This window comes from Natator depressus, chromosome 16, assembly GCF_965152275.1.
Source record: "Natator depressus isolate rNatDep1 chromosome 16, rNatDep2.hap1, whole genome shotgun sequence".
Taxonomy (NCBI): domain Eukaryota; kingdom Metazoa; phylum Chordata; order Testudines; family Cheloniidae; genus Natator; species Natator depressus.
The window spans coordinates 8,536,747-8,553,975 of record NC_134249.1 but is presented as its reverse complement, the minus strand read 5'-3'; the positions used below and the strand labels follow the sequence as shown (position 1 = coordinate 8,553,975).

The following is a 17,229-nucleotide window of genomic DNA, read 5'->3' as shown; positions in this document are numbered from 1 at the left end:
GTGAATATCAACAGAGGGAAAATTTTCCATCTATTCAAGGGACACCATCATAGGACCTAACCACATCAGCCTCACCATCAGGGGCTCGTTCAACTGCACATCTGCCCATGTGATATATGCCATCATGTGCCAGCAATGCCCCTCTGCCATGAACATTGGCCAAACTGGACAGTTTCTATGCAAAAGAATAAATGGACACAAATCAGACATCAAGAATTGTAACAAAAACCAGTAGGAGAGCACTTCATTCTCCCTGGACACTCCATAACAGACTTTAAAGTGGCCATTCTTCAATAAAAAAAACTTCAAAAACAGAGTTCAACGAGAAACTGCAAAACTGGAATTAATTTGCAAACTGGACACCATCAAATTAGGCCTGAATAAAGACTGGGAGTAGCTGGGTCACTACAAAAAATAATTTTCCCTCTGTTGATACTCACCCCTTCTTGTCAACTGATGGGAACGGGCCACATCCACTCTAACTGAATTGGTCTTTTATTACACAAGCACCAGGGTTAGGGATGAGAGCGCACTCGGGAACCCTAGACATCAGGCAGATGAGGAGAAAGCTCAGCGGCTAATGTTGGCGAGTACAGTGCTGCTGTAGCTCTTCAGTTAGTTAGGACTGAGGGCAAACCCCTGGAACAGAGCGTGGATGGGTTTGGGCACCAAAGTCCGGCCTACACTACAAACTTACGTCAGTATAACTCTGCCGCTCAGGGGTGTGGAAAACCCACGCCCGCGTGATGCAATTATAACAACCGAACTCCTGGTGTGGACAGAGCTATCTTGGCGGAGGGCGTCTCCTGTCGACACAGCTACCGTCTCTTGGGAAGGTGGAGCACCAACACCGACGAGAGGCAGAGTCTTCACTAAGTGCTACAGCGGTGCAGCTGCATTACTGCCTTGCTGTATGTGTAGCCCAGCCCTTAGAGTCATAGATTCCAAGGCCAGGAGGGACCACTGTGATCAAATCTGACCTCCTGTATAACCCAGGCCAGAGACCTGCCCCCAAATCATTCCCAGAGCAGATCCAATCTTGATTTAAAAATGGTCAGTGCTGGAGACTCCACCTGGGCAAGTTGTTCCAGTGGTTAATTTCTCTCACTATTAAAAATGTACACCTTATTTCCAGTCTGAAATGGTCTAGCTTTGTCTTAGCGCCAAATGATAGGCTAGGAAGAAGATTAGGTAGATTGGATGGGATAGATGATGCGATAGATAGATAGAGATACACACACATACAACCAGTAACTGGTCTTGATGCCAGTTGGAATTTTTAAACAAGATTTTCCCCTAGTTTAGACCTTGCCTTAATTTTTCAAAAGCACCTAAATGACTTAGCAGCCAAAGCGCCACTGAAAGTCAATGAGACTTTGCTCTCCTAATCGCCTGTGTGATGGCTGGGGAAAAAAACAAACAAAAAAAATAAAACAGCTCCTATGTCATTCAGGTGCTTTTGAAAATTGTACCCATGGTGTATTGGTCAAGCCACCCACCTGGCTCTGAAATAGCCGTCACAATGACTCAGGAGGCAAAGGGGTGGAGGGGAAAAGAAAAGAAAAGAAGAGAAACATATCTCACTTCCTCTTCCCAGTTCTACTAGTATGTTATGATTCCCTCTTAAAAAGGTTATTAAATCCAGTTGGCCCAACCGCTCCCTCGTGATAAATGGTGTAAGTATGACAAGCAGAATTATCCAGCTCCAGGACTGCACAAGAGCTGGTTGGATGGACGAGGGTAAACGCATGTTACCAGCACTTCCCTGGATCTAAATTGCTAACCTTGCCTGGAGACACAGCCCAAGGATCTTATACCCTTGAAAAATGGAGACATGGATTTATGACATAAGCTCCAAGCAATTAATCTAGTACCTTTTGTGCTGATCCACTTATATGATTGCCCTCAGCTCCAGCACTGTACTAACCAAGCCCTTTATAATATGCAATTAGTTAGTCCTAATTAGCAGTTAATGAAAACTCTGGAGCTTCCATCTACCTCTAAAAATGCAGAGTCTTGAAAACAAAAACTATGAACTGAAGTTTATCACAGTCCCTGCAGCAGGTCTGTGAAAGCCTCCTCTCTGCAGAAGCTGATCTCTGGTTTTGATTAAGGGCTTGAAAAATTAAACTTGACCCAGCTCCAGAATCTCATTATTCTTCCCCTCTGGGCCTGTGAAATTCACCGGCTTTCTTACTATGGCAGAATCTCGCTAATTCACACCAACCAGTAGGAAAGCCACTGAGAATGAGGCGGGTTTCAGAAACAGCCCAGAAAGCAGCCAGATAACGGAATAGATAAGGAGAATGCATCACAAACTAGGCTTCTCATTTGGATAACTGTGAAGCTGCGTAATTCAGGGCAATTCATAGTTTGCCTGGAATATCAAAGTTCTCTGATGTATTGTGAGGAATTTTATGGAACACTTTTTCAGAACTGCGTATGCTCGGATTTGCACAGATACCTCAATTGCACATGCATTCAGACTAAACTGTGTGTTCAAATTAGGGGCATATTCAGTGAATAGCTACATTTGTGTATTTTGCATAAAATTAATGACATGGTGAGAGTGAGACACCATGCCATAGGATTCTGCTATTAAACTTTTGCTGTGACCTACTGTTCAAAACTAATAAATAGTACACCAAGTTTCAAAAGCTACTCACACTTAAACCCTTTAAATTTCCACCTCTGATTTAAACCTTTCCCCCTACGAATAGAAAAGTGACTCTGGCCTTGTCCCTCATCCCCATACTGAGAAAAGGGTTGGCAGTGAATTTGGGCACTGGTCTGGCAGCTTCTGCCCCTTCCAAATACTCAATGATGGGGGAGTGGCCACAGGAATCTTCCTGGGGCAGATCATTGAAGTCCCACATCAGCAGCGGACGTGGTAGCCATTCTCCTGCTCCCCCAACATCAACTTCAGAATTCACCATCTTCCCATCATCACCACCTCCTTCTCCCCCCCATTTACAAGGACTCCAGGCGGCACTGGCTATCCTACAGATCATTTTTGTTTCCACTGCCACATGACCCATGTTTACAGCCACAAACTGATCCATCTGTGCAGCCATTTGATTCATTCCACTGTCAGGCAAGAGCTAAAATTTAGCTAACAGCTAAGACAGAAACCACAGATCAAGCAGGAATGCTTCAGTAGCCCAAGGACACTGACAACTGTAGACACTTGATAAACTTATATGGTCAAATGTCCACCCAGTAACTCAGCTCTTAGAACAGAACAAACCCTCCCTTCACAGCTCACCAGATATCTGTAAGCACTCATCCCTCCCCCCTCTCCCCGCCTCTTTCCCCTGCAAGGTAGCCATAGATACTTGATGTAATCAGGATGACCCCTATACGTACGTACTGTTCCTATTTTTATCTTTGTTCAGAGCTCTCTCTTGACTTGTAACAATGTCTGTCTCTGTATGTACAGATAAATGCAAATGAATTGATAAGAGAATGTATATAACTGGCCATGGTGGCACCATATTTTTGAAACTGTTTATCAGTCTTCTTGGTACCGTGAATAAACCCCCTTCAATATTGTCTGTGCCTGCCTGATTCTTGGGGAAAAGAGTCTTTTTGCCTAACACCACCAAAGCCTGACCAGCCTCTCAATCCATCATCAAGGGTGAAAAACGAAACACTCAAAATGTGCCCCTCAAAACTCCAAGCAACGCCATAATCTTGTGACTCTTGTTCTGCACTTACTGTTTAATATGGTTCATGGTAACTCGATATTTTTTCTGGAAGCTCTTCAGGACAGGGATGTTGTCTAGTGTTTGTTCTGAGTGCATCTAGCGCACTTTTGGGGTGCTTGGGGAAAAAAACCAAACAACTTGTACCCCTGGCTGTGCAATATGGCCTTTTACCTGATAATTATTGATCTTGGATAATTATTATCTTGGATCCCCTCCAAACCCCTCCCTAAAAGGGACTAACCCTGTACACATCCCCCCCGCTGAGTTGGGAAAGTCATACCTGAGTGTAGGATTCCTGAATTTCATTGGTTTCTTTTGCCTAGATGAGAGAGAGAAATATGACGTCACTACCTGAGTAGCTGAATTTATTTAAGTAAGTGATTGTTGATGGCTCTGCTGTTTCCATAGGTTAAGAGCAATGTTCCCTCTAATTTCTGACAGGCCGTATAGGCAAAAAATTTCTTCTGTGCAAATTGTTGTGCTTCTGTGAAAATGTTTGTGCACATGGTGTTTCGCCGTGTGCGAGGGGTTTAGGATCTGTGTGCGTGTGTACACGCGCACAGCTTCGAGGGAACAGTGGTTAAGAGCGTAGTGGGTAACAGAGCTGGTTCTTGTAAAAAGTCACTCCTTTCAGCATGCTTCTCGCTGCATGAGCAGGACTGGGGAATTTGGTTGGTACTTTAACACCTGTGCTTCAAGTGTGCACATTTAGCCATTTTTTTTTTTTTTTTGTGATTCTGGAGTAAAGTTCCAGGAGCTTTTTCTCTGGGAACACAGGTCTTTTCCTACTCAGCTCTAGGAAGGGTTAACAATGGGTGTGGCCCACAAAGACCTGGGCTCTATTCTGAGCTCTTCCAGTACACTCTTGGACAAGACCATCTCTGGGTCACAGTTCTCCTGTAAAATGGAGATGATACGAACCAACCTCATGGGATTGTGGCAAATGTTAGATAGTAGATCTGCCAAGCAACGTGAGCAAAAACAGCGCCATCTAATGCACCAGTACCATCATTACTGGGGATGACCTTGAGTAACTCTTGTTGTGCTGCAACTTGGGGCATTTTGCTTCTGAGCCCATACTGAGCTGCCCAGGCTAGCAAAGACTGTGCTAGAACTGATACAAGTTCCTTTGGACTGGATTCCAGGAGCAGCAGCAGTTCTTCTTGAGAAATAATTAAGAACCTTGGTTAAATGGAGACCCACAACGCTTCTGGTTTTCAATTACATCAGTAACTTAGGGCTGGTCTACACTACACAGTTAGGTCGACATAAGACAGTTTATGTCGACCCAATTACATTAGCGTCTACACGACAACCTTCTTCCTACCAATGTAAGTGCCCTGCTACACCAACATAACTCCACTTCCAGGAGAGGGGTAAGGCTTATGTCGGTATAGTTAGGGTGACGCAGTGTTTGTGTAGACACTGTGTCCCTTACACCGGCCATCTTGTCAATTTCATGGCAGGAGCCCTGAAATTCACAAGGAAACCCACCCTGGACCCTGCTCCTGGTTAGGAGCCAAGGTGAGAAGGTCGGAGGGCTGCCCCGGTTCCTGGCTGGGAGCCAGAGCTTGGCCCCTTCCAACCCTACTCCCTGCTCCATGCTGAGCAGTCTTGTCAATTTCACAGCTCAGTGAGCCAGGAAATTGACCAGGGTACCCTGATCCTGGTGGGGAGTGGGCGGGGGTGGGGGGCCGAGAAGCTGCCCCTCTTAGGTCAGTGGAAGCGCTTCTCGTGAGGACATGGACCACCGACCCAAGGAGGGTAGTGTGGCCATGCACATTACTGCAGTGGCTATAAGTCAACCTTAAATAGGTCGACTTAGGTTTGTAGTGTAGACCAGAGGTTCTCAACCTTTTGCTTTCCGAGGGCCCCCCAAAACATGCTATAAAAACTCCACGGCCCACCTGTGTCACGGTAACTGGTTTTCTGCATATAAAGCCAGGGCCGGCATTAAGGGGTAGCAAGCCGGGCAATTGCCCAGGGCCCCTTGCCACAGGGGGCACCGTGAAGCTAAGTTGCTCAGACTTCTGCTTCAGCCCCAGGTGGCGGGGCTTAGGACCCCGGACTTCAGACCCATGCAGTGGGACTCCAGCTTTCTGCCCTGGGCCCCAGCGAGTCTAACACTGGTCCTGCTTGGCGGACCCCCTGACACCTGATCGCAGCCCCCCAGGGGGCTCCGGACTCCTGGTTGAGAACCACTGGTGTAGACATACCCTTAGAGGAGTAAACGTTCATAAACACGATGCACGAGGGAGTTCCGTGCCCAGGCCCTGCTGCGTGGCAGTGGGATTTCCCAGTGGGAATGGAATTCCTGAGCACACTTCTCATTAGTCGCACGCTTTCTTTGGTAAATGTCCTGCAACATTACGCAATGCTAGCTGTGTGCGTTTTACACACCCACGCAAGTACACAATAATGTGCACACATACACACACACTTCCTACAGCTAAAACCCCTCCCTCCCAGCCATATCTTCCCCTTTGCACCAAACCCCGTTGCCATTTCACAAAGGGAAGTCAAATGCCAAAGCCCCAAATGACACCGCAGCAGCTTTCGTTTAACGGAGGCTCCTGGGTTGCCAGGAGATCAGCAGAGGCTGCAGGAGTAGAGCCATCATCTCCCATGTTGCCATGGGGGTTCTCTGGGGAATGGGCATGGCTCTGTTTGGAATGAGGGATAAAACAGACATGGCCAGTGACCAAGAACTACCACAATCACTGGCCCATGAGCCTCCCTCCATATGCATGCAATTGTGGCGTCTTCTCCACCTCCACCGCTGATCCAGATTAGCTTCCATTCAGCTTCCCCCAGCTAGCATGATAGTGTATGCTCCCTGCCCATCCATGGCTAAAGACTTAGTGACCCGGCAAGGTCACTCTACTGAGCCACCCAGAAACAGAGACAGGGCAATACGGCTGTGAGCTCCCACCCCAGACACAGAGCGGGTTGGGATGAGAGGACAGACACTCCAAAGCTACTGCTTATTCCTAGCTCTCCCCAGGTGCCATCCGACACCGTTGCTGAAACTCTTCCTACCTGCCACTGCTACGTGGGCTATGGGGCAGTGGAACCAGGTAAACAGGTGCTCTATTGGGCTCCTTTCCGGCCCTGGAGCACTGACACACGTGGGAAGAGAAAGACAAACACTACACCGGTGCCCAAACGCAAAGAGTGTCACCGTCATCATCATATTCTCTCCACGTCACTGCAGAAACCTGAGTCCCAATGGGCTGAATTAAGTCAATGGAGGGACCCCAGGCATTAAGTAGTGCAACATCAGGGATAAACTGAGTCCCACTTTGCAATGGGGAAACCCAAGAATGCTCTTTGCAGGCCCTAGACACACCTCCAGCCAAGCGGGAGAAAGCTCCCCTGGGGAGCGGGACCGGTTGCGGAAAGCTTCAGTGCTGAAAGCGCTGGTGCAGCTGGTATTGTAGCCTCCACAGATTTCACCGGCAGCCCCCGGGTCTCCCATCTGGAAGGTCAGCTGCTGCAGAGCACCCTGGGAGGCAAGGAAACAAACAAATGGAGTTTACACACCAACCGCTGACACTGCCTCTGGAGGACGAGCGGCAAATAAAACGCACGTGGGATAGGTTTGAACGGAGTTATATGGACTCAGGGTGTGCAGCAATTACATTGGCAAGGAGATGTTCCACCCCAGCCTACACAGAAGGAATCCTATTTCAGGGCCAAAAGAGGGACCCCACAGGGCAGGGGTGCCTGAGCCTAGAACTCCTGGTCCCGCACCCTTTTCTGTGTCAGCCTGGCCAAGGCTCTGAACCCCGTGGTTCCCAACACAAACTCGGGCACGTCCCCTTGCTCCATGGCAAGAAGAGATGATCAATAGGCAGCAGGAACATCCAAGCACAACTCCTGAGAGGGAAGGATGGGATTCTGCAGCGTGCTGGGCATCTCCTGAGAGATGGGAATGGAGAAGAGGGTGCTGAGCATCAGCTCTGAAGGGGCTCAGCATGCTGACGGATCAGGCCCTAAATAAAAAAAATCTACCCCAAAGGGCAGACACATTCCCCCCACCCACAGCCTGAAATTACCTAGAAGGGCTCTGGATTACTAGACCCCCCAGCGTTTGGCAAGACAGGGACGGAAGAACCTGCTGTCCCCATGAGGTCAGTGTTGGCTGGTAACTCCAAACACCACCTTCCCCACACCCAGGCCTCACTCCTCACACTCGGATCCTTGGCTAGAGCAGGGGTGTAAGAAGGCCACTGCTGAAATGCCCGGCTGGCTGCCATACAGCAGGGCAGACAGCAGCTCTTTGCCTTCCTTGGCCTTTGCTGGGGACAGCTCTGTGCAGAGGAGAAAGCGCCAGCGGGAGGGAGAGCACATCAGAGCCAGGGGAATCTGAAGAACAGATGGCCTGTAGGGAATGCAACACTGAGGGCCAGGTTCTTGGCACTGGGAGAGGTGAAATGGGCATCCGGGTGGGGGAGTGGGAAGAGCCCTGCTTGCCTGGAGAAGCCAGGAGTCTCCACAGTTGCTAAGATTCTGTAATTATTAAAGTCTGAACCAATTCAAACAGGGCTTCTCTGTTAGACTCCTTCTGAGCCTCTCCTCCCTCTCCCCTGTCTCGTGAGCCCAGTGTAACTGGTGCAATGATTTGTTAGCTGCAGTATCATGAAGCCATAAGCAGCTTTTTTCTGCACCCCGTAACTGTCCAGAGCAAACATCTCTCTCCATACAAGCCTGCCCCATTTAGTCATTCTCGCCTGCTGTCTCCAAGGAGCCATAAAAGTGGAGAGGAGATAAATGTGCGAAAGCTGTTGGTTAATCTCCCGAACCCGAGGCCAACTTAATGAGATGAAATCTTCCTTCCAAGCCAAGGGGTTGGCCAGGCGATTGGCTGTGAAAGAGAGGGGAAGGGTGACAGAGCTATACTGAGGGAGGGCATAGCGCAGATGATGCAAGATGGTAAGGAGCCTTAGAGCTGCCTTTTGTAATCTGATACCTCAGGTTCCTGGTTTGCATGTTAGTTATTGGGGAGGGGGTTTCAGTGCAAAGACCCTAAAATAATCCTGGATCCAATAAAATTTAGGCATTTCCTAAACAGAGCTACTTCTTGTAATCTGCTGTGTGTTCGTAGACGGGAAGCTCTTTGGGGCAGGGACTGTATCTCCAATGCGTGCGTGTAGTGTGCCTAGCACAACGGGGCCCAGATCCCTACCTGGACCCTTTAGACACTGTGTCTAGGCAAATAATATTGTTATTCTACAGCCCAAGTGTCAAGGCTGAATCCCCACTCTGGCACTCCGAGTGCAGAAGGTGGGGGCCTGCAAGGATTCTAAAAATTAATACTGGCCACTCCAGGCTTGTGTTAAACTCCCAGGGTTACAGCTTTTCTCTGACCTTGGATGGGTAGATGCTGCCACCACTCAAGTGCAAAACCCCTTTGAGAACCCAGGAAGGCGCACTTGGGAATTCCTCCCTGTGGGGTACCCTCAAACCCGTTCACCCCCCTTTGTGGGAAGAGCTGAGAAAGAAAAACAAAGGAAATCAGCTGTTGCCACCAGCTAATTAAACAACATGGGCACAAACCTCTCAGGACACAAAAATCCAATCCTGTTCTTAAAAAAAAAGGTAAATTTTATTAAAAACAAAAAGAAAGAGAATACATCTGAAAACTCAGGCTATTGCTAGATTTTAAAAAAACCACTTGCAAGGATTAAGCATCAAGAATAACTTTCTTGAGGTCCAGCTTGAAGGTTACAAGCAAAACAAAAGCATTTGGGGTTAGCACAGAGGAGTCCACAAGCCATAAAGAAATAAAAAGAGATAGACCTAATCGCGTCTTCCTAGACATTTCCTGATCTACTTACATATCTGGGATTTCAAATGAGTAGTTTCTAGGTATGATACAGATGATTTTTCATACCTGGCCCCAAGCTTTTTACAGCGTAGTTGCTTCCTCTCTGCTTCTCCTCGAGAACAGACAGATAGACAAAGGGGAAGTTTTTTCTCAATTTAAAAAAGTTCTAGCCTTCCCATTGCTCTTTTGGTCAAGTGCCCACTCCCTTCCTTTTACCTATGTAGAGCAGGGAGACTTGTTAACATACAGGAAAAGCAAGTAGAGAACAGCTACTAAGGGGGATTTTATAGCTAACTGGCTGGCTATAAAAGGGAGCTCCCCCCGCCTGCTTTCATTTATCACAACAAGTTGCACTGTCTAAGCAAGGATCAATTGAACAGGAAGGTAGCATGGTCTAGTAGCTGGGGGAATCCTGGTTTATATTCCAGGATCCTGTCACCTTGCTGTGTGATCTTGGGCAAGTCATTTCAACTTGTGGGAGCCTTGGTTTATCCCCCTGTAAAATGGAGGTAATTATAAACATCCTGGAGGGTGTGAAAGATGCTAGTGAGGAGCTTAGAGTCCCTCAGGACATGGCTATGCTGCAATCAGGGGCATGAAAGCAGTCTGGGTAGATATATGCACGCTAACTTTAATCTAGCTTTTCTGGGTACCAAAAGCAATGAAGAACATGGACCCCACTGCAGGCTAGCAATGAGTGTTCATAGACAGAGTCACTGGTTGGCTTGCGCAGCTATGTCTTTACTGCTATTTTTAGCGATGCTCGCTAGAGTAAAGCGATCACACCTCGGTTTGCAGCGTAGACAAACCCCAATAGGAACGCTGCTGTGTCAGAGTGCCAATTTTGTATTGTTTGATTTCTCTCCTCCCAAATTTCAGGAGCCACAAGCGTGTTGATTTGGCTGGAAATGAGATGCTGTGTTCCCTGATGCCCTCATTCGAGCTCCATTCACAGCCAGTTCTTACACGTGGCTATTGGGACTTTTCTACGTCAAAAGGCTTACGGATCCTGTCGGGGGATATTAGTGTGGAGTGAACACCAAGCTCTTCCTTCACAGCTTATTTAAAAAGTCACTCATCTCAGAGGACGTACAAAACTAGTTCCTCTCCGCGCCATGCGGGGGCACGTCTGTAACGGACACATGGAGAAAGGAGTGGGTTAGAGGGGATTTTATTGGGAGTTTCCGTCTCGCTAGCTGACATCATTTTATCGTTTCGGTTTCTCTGACCTAGGAGCAAACCCTCGGTGTACTTTGAAGCCTTTGCACTGCACATCACCTGTGTAATAAAAGTAAACAGGGTGTTTTCAGCGAGAGAAGAGATGGGGTTCCATCAGCAAATGGAATTCCAGCACCTGTTCATTAGAGGGCCCCCCCCCCGCAAGTTGCTTACACAGCTCCTTTGGGCTGAAAAAGGAGAGTCTGTGTGTAGGAGAAGCAAATTCTCACCTCAAAGGGAATCTCAAAGGATTCAATCAAGCCTCCAAGAATGACGAGCCCCTGCATGGTGACTCCCATCCCAAAGTAATTGGACCAGCCCACGCTCTCCACCAGCTGACAGTCCACGTGCAGCTCCAGTCTCTCGGAGGAGATGCTGAGGGCAACCTGATGCCAGTCCCCATCACCCAGGATGGAAACTGGGAACCTGTGTGCCCCAGGTTGGGGACAGGAGAAAGACAGAATAGGAGGCTCAGACAGACACAAAACAACCAACATCTTATGCAGGGCTGGGTTCACCATTCAGTATTAGCATAGGCCCCCTCACAGGCTCACCCCCGTTGTGCTTTGCAGCCAACTACTCTGGACGCACTGGATAATTAGAAGCCAAAGGAAAGTGTCTCATGGAAATCAAACCCTTCCATTACTTGGAACTGGGCAAATAATTGGGTTTTCAGTTTGGCAAGCAAGCTGGAAAAAAAATATCAGAAAAAATATTCAGTTTAGTTCTGAAAACTCAGGTCCCCGCTGCCCAGTGAGCATCCAAACCACCAGCCTATGGGCCATTCTGCTCTCTGTCTCGCCCGCTGCAGCTGTTCCACTTTGTATAAATACATGGCTGTTCCCTGGGCCAAAGAGAGTGAGACGGACTCTGCTACCCAATGATGAAGGCACTCACCCCAGATGGGGATTTGTATAGTCTCTCTGCCTGATTCAGAGGACAGATTTGGAGGGAGGAGACCTGACTTCAGCGGTCAGTCCTGGGGCTGGTTTCGTTCAACTTCTTTATTAATGATCTGGAGGATGGCGTGGATTGCACCCTCAGCAAGTTCACAGATGACACCAAACTGTGGGGAGAGGTAGATACGCTGGAGGGTAGGGATAGGGTCCAGAGTGACCCAGACAAATTGGAGGATTGAGCCAAAAGAAATCTGATGAGGTTCAACAAGGACAAGTGTAGAGTCCTGCACTTAGGACGGAAGAATCCCATGCACTGCTACAGACTGAAGACCAACTGGTTAAGCAGCAGTTCTGCAGAAAAGGACCTGGGGATTACAGTAGATGGGAAGCTGGATATGAGTCAGCAGTGTGCCTTGTTGTCAAGAAGGCTAACAGCATATTGGGCTGCATTAGTAGGAGCATTGCCAGCAGATTGAGAGAAGTGATTATTCCCCTCTATTTGGTACTGGTGAGGCCACATCTGGAGTATTGAGTCCAGTTTTGGGTCCCTCAGTAGAGAAAGGATGTGGACAAAATGGAGAGAGTCCAGCGGAGGGTAATGGAAATGATCAGGGGGCTGGGGCACATGACTTATGAGGAGAGGCTGAGGGAACTGGGCTTGTTTAGTCTGCAGAAGAGAAGAGTGAGGGGGGATTTGATAGCAGCCTTCAACTACCTGAAGGGGGGTGTGACGAAGCGGGACTGTTCTTAATGTTTCCTCTGAATAGTGTGGGGATGCCTCAGTTTCCCCTATGCAGTTCTTAAGTATTTAGGTGCTGGGATAAGGGTGTATGATCATTGCAGAGCCCTAGAGGGCAGGTGTGTGCAGGGGTCTGGACACAGAGAATGGCCGACACTCTGTTTCCTGGCAACTGATGGCCTGGGCCCTTCCCCCCTGCAAGGTGAGAGCTAAAGGGTTGGAGAACAAAGGAATCAGGTGACCTCCAGGCCCAAGAAAGGGACAAAGCCCAGAGAAGGAGGGATAGGAGAGAATTTCAGTTTGGGGCTGGCTGGGGACATGGAGTGAAGTGCAGACGGGGTTGTCTGGCTCACTGCCCCCCAAAATGGACCCGGCTGAGGGGTCCTGTTCTCTGCACCTACAAGCTCTGTGTTAGACCATGTTCCTGTCGTCTAATAAACCTTCTGTTTTACAGGCTGGCTGAGAGTCACGTCTGACTGTGAAGCTGGGGTGCAGGACCCTCTGGCTTCCCCAGGACCCGCCTGGGTGGACTTGCTGTGGGAAGCGCACAGAGGGGCAGAGGATGCTGAATGCTCCGAGGTCAGATCCAGGAAGGTGGAAGTTGTGTGAGCTGTGTGTCCTGAAGACAGTCTGCTCACAGAAAGGAGACTTCCCCAGAGTCCTGACTGGCTTTGTAGGGAGCAGTTCCAGAGCATCGCCCAGGGACTCCGTGACAGGGGGCTCCAAAGAGGACGGAGCTCGGCTGTTCTCAGTGGTGGCAGATGACAGAACAAGGAGCAATGGTCTCAAGTTGCAGTGGGGGAGGTCTAGGTTGGATATTAGGAAACACTATTTCACTAGGAGGATGGTGAAGCACTGGAATGGGTTCTCTAGGGAAGTGGTGGAATCTCCATCCTAAGAGGTTTTTAAAGCCCAGCTTGACAAAGCCCTGGCTGGGATGATTTAGTTGGTGTTGGTCCTGCTTTGAGCAGGGGGTTGGACTAGATGACCTCCTGAGGTCTCTTCCAACGCTAATCTTCTATGATTCTAAATCCCCGCTCCAGCAACGAGTAAATATTTATACAGAAAAAAATGGAAAAGCTTCCACAGCAGAGATGGAACGCACCCAACCCCAGAACAGCCTAGAGCTTGGTAGGGAGGAGATCCGAGTTCAAATTCCTGCTCCAGAGTGGGGATTTGAATGTGGGTCTCCCTAACCACTGGGCTCAGGATCATTAGGGACACAACATGGTTTTCTAAAGCTGACCCTGACAGCCTTTTTCCCAGCCTAAACTAATCAGGTCATCAAATTCACATATCGTTTCAGATGGACTGAAACTGCATTTCTCAGCAAATAAACTATTTGTTTTTGTTTTTTTTTAAAAGTCACTCAGCTCTCCTTGTAACAGACACACACCATCACTGCAGTCTCTCAGCGCTGGAATATTGTAGCTTTCCAGTGCATTGGGGAATCTGTAGAAAAATCCCCCATCTAGTCAGTTACAGCCTCTTTCCCAAATGTCCATCTGTCCTGAGCAGGCCTCTGCGTCCACTCATCCCGCCCCACTCCCTCTGTAGGGTAACACGTCACGTGGGCACCAAAGCAATGGAATTGACTGCACTCTACTGACTATCTCCCAGTCAGCCACTTTATCCAACACTTTCCTGGAGTTTTGCAGCTGGTTTAGAGTCAACTTTTCCAGCTGGGATTGGGGTGGGGGGACGGACGGGGGACAGGAGGGCAGGGGGCGGGAGGCTGGCTCAGTCAGAGCTTGAACAGCAATGCTGGCTCTGGACAGATCTTGCCTCACTGCAGATAGCAGCATGTGTGGACTTTCAAAGGCTTTAAAAATTCCACCCAGGACTGGCTCTGGCAAGGCAGAGATAATCCCATCCCCTGAAACTGAATGGTGCAGGGACCCTTTCCAAGCTGCCTGCGGAGTCCCCACCTGGCTCTGGTCCAATCCTCGAGTCATAGGTTGTGTCAGCTGGCTCTTTTATTTAGGCTGGCACTTCCCGCACCCCAATTTCTCCGACCCCTGGCTTTACACTGCGCAGATTCCCCCACCTGCCACATTTACGACACACTCAGCGCATGAGGCTGTTTAGAACCATCACTTTGCCGTTGTGTCATCTGCAGTCCCGAGCCAAGGCACGACTGAATCCGGAGTCACAGTAACAGGGGACGGGTCACTGGGAACACAACTCCAGCTGCTGCTCTGGACGCTCCCTGCCTGCCAGTCAGCAGCGAAATAATTGGGGAAACCAGTTATGAGGCGTTCATGGACCAGGCAAGAAAGGGAGCCTCCCTCTTTCTTGGAGAGTGAGGAAAGAGGACTGGATCTCAGCCAGGATCCTTGGAAAAGGCACGGCTGTGTCTGAAACAGGCTTTGAGGGTTTCATGAGCAAAACAGATGTGTCATTATGCACATCATGACAAATAATCATAAAACCATAGAAGCGTAGGACTGGAAGGGACTCAAGAGATTATCTTGTCCATCATCCTATACTGAGGCAGGTTTAAATAAACCTAGACCATCCCTGAAAAGTGTTTGTCCAACGTGATCTTGGAAACGTCCAGTGATGGGGATTCCACAACGTCCATTGGAAGCCTATCCTGGAGTTTAACTATCCTTACAGTTCAAAAGTTTTTCCTACTATCTAACCTCAACTTCCCTTGCTACCAACTAAGCTGCTCTCTTCTTGTCTTACCCTCAGTGGACAAGGAGAGCAATTGATCGCTGTCCTCTTTAAAACAATCCTTTGCATATTTGAACACTTAGGTCCCTACTCAGCCTTGTCTTTAACAAACATGCCCATTTCTTTCAACCTTTAATAATAAATATTCTAAATGCCATAAAGTTCTTATACAGCACCCTTCATCGACAGATCTCAGAGTGCTGTACCAAGGTGGTCACCAGCATTATGCCCATTTTTACAGACAGGGAAACTGAGTAACAGAGAGAAGCGACTTGCCCAAGGCCACACAGCCATCTATTGGAAGAGTTTGGAATAGAACTTGGGTCTCCTGACTCCTCTAGCCACTAGGCCACAATCCCTCCCAAATGACCAGGTCAGAGTGTGATTTCAGTCCAGAATGAACATAACGATTGCTAGGCCAAAACCAAAGCACTCAAGTTGCCATACGGAGGTGGGTGGGGTCTATCCATCACACATGAACCATCCGCGTAGTACGGTAGCCTGGATTCGCTGCAAATTATTTTCTTCCTCCAACCACAACATTTCAAACCTGTGAAGCATTAGCCCGGGGGGGAATCACTGGCATCTGGACCTGTAAGAGGCTTCCCAGGTGAAGAACAGTATCAAAGGCCTGCCTCGCGATGCCGACTGAAGCGTGGCCAGACAGACCGAACTCAAATATTTGTATCCCCCAAGAGATTCTCTCTTCTGCCCCTATGTGACGAATTAGCCACCGCTGGAGGCTTTTAGGCTACGTCTACACTAGGAGCTAGGGGTGTGATTCCCCTGCTCGCGTACAGATGCGTGCACTAGCTCTCATCAAGCTAGCGTGAGTATAAAAGCAGGGTGGCTGCGGCAGCCTGGGTAGCGGCTTAGCTGTCCCGGGTATAAACCTGGTTCATACTCGGCACATACCTCCACTGTCACTCCCTGTGCCACCGCGGCTACGCTATTTATGCTTCTGCCAGCTCACTAAGATCTAGCGCAAGCATGTGCGCACAACCAGGGGGATCGCACCCCGAGTGCAGCCGGGGCCTGAGACCAACAGCTCAACCGTACATCCCGGTGACTAACGCTTCCTCCCGCCAAACAATTTCCAACCCGGACAGGGTGGATGGGGGGAGTAACCCCGTTTCTCCGAGGGGGACTCTGCTCCATGAACAGAAGGAGAGAGCATTAACATGCTGTCTCCCCAGAACGATGTTCGGGGGGGGGGGGGGGAGAGATGTCCAATAGCAGGCACAACCAGCAGGAGGATAGTATCCAACGCTCCAGGGCAAAACCAGGCCCACACCCTTCCACTTAACCTAGAAAATCTGCCAAAGCAGCCTTCACCTTAGTGGATGTGTGACTAACGCACAGGCCCTGTCCTGTCAACTCACCTGCATCAGTAAGTTGCAGTGAGCTCACCCTTCAACAGCCCAAGCAGTGGAAACGGGTATCAGACGACTGACTCTTATTTGGTACAAGTAGCAGAGGTGCTGCTTTGCAGTCGGAGGAGCCCTGCCTCAGATGTCAGCAGGGACAGACCCTTGGAGAACTTTGAGGGGATATGACCAGCCGCAGCGGCCCTGCCTGCCACACACTTGATAAATATTAAAGACCCTGAGTTTTGTTGCATCACCAACCTTCTTCCCTGCTGCGATCTAAGAACCTCTTAATGCCAACTAGCGAGGGGGTTCCAGGAATGTCTTGATTCTGGTCTGTACATTCTGGTTCACTAAAGAATGTCATATAAGGTCTTAAATGAAAGCCGGGGTCACACTGGTCATTGATATCGTTGTGAAATGTATATAGAGATACTGTGTAAGGAGTTACATACATATACTGAAAATATGATCTTACAGCCCATAACAAGGTATGAGTCAGCAGCAGAGGTGAAAAAACAGGTTTTCCGTCAGAGAAGAGAAGTTTATTCACCTCTCTCTCTGTCAGGATGCAACTTACGCATTGTAAGCTAACACAACGGATTTACGTCAGCGAAGAGATGCAAAGTCAAAAGGGAAGCAGCATGCAGGAAAGCCAAGCCACGGGTGGTTATCCTGTCTTTGAGGACAGACAATGAACGCTGTGGGGGTGTAAGAAGACAACAAAGAAGACACCCCTTATCACGTACGTATAGGGTGACCAGACAGCAAGTGTGAAAAATCGGGACGG

The 17,229-nt window shown here is 48.8% G+C and overlaps 1 protein-coding gene across 1 annotated transcript in view; it reads right to left on the bottom strand.

Moving 5' to 3' along the window:
- The window catches only part of LOC142000011 (uncharacterized), a 252,023-nt gene that overhangs the window by 160,379 nt on the left and 74,415 nt on the right, over positions 1-17,229 (bottom strand). Inside the window, exons 4-6 of the mRNA XM_074973989.1 lie at positions 10,986-11,181; positions 7,057-7,212; positions 3,988-4,026 (exon numbers count right to left, since the gene is read on the bottom strand). Coding sequence (XP_074830090.1) covers positions 3,988-4,026; positions 7,057-7,212; positions 10,986-11,181 — 391 coding nt within the window. The remainder of the gene's footprint in view (positions 1-3,987; positions 4,027-7,056; positions 7,213-10,985; positions 11,182-17,229) is intronic.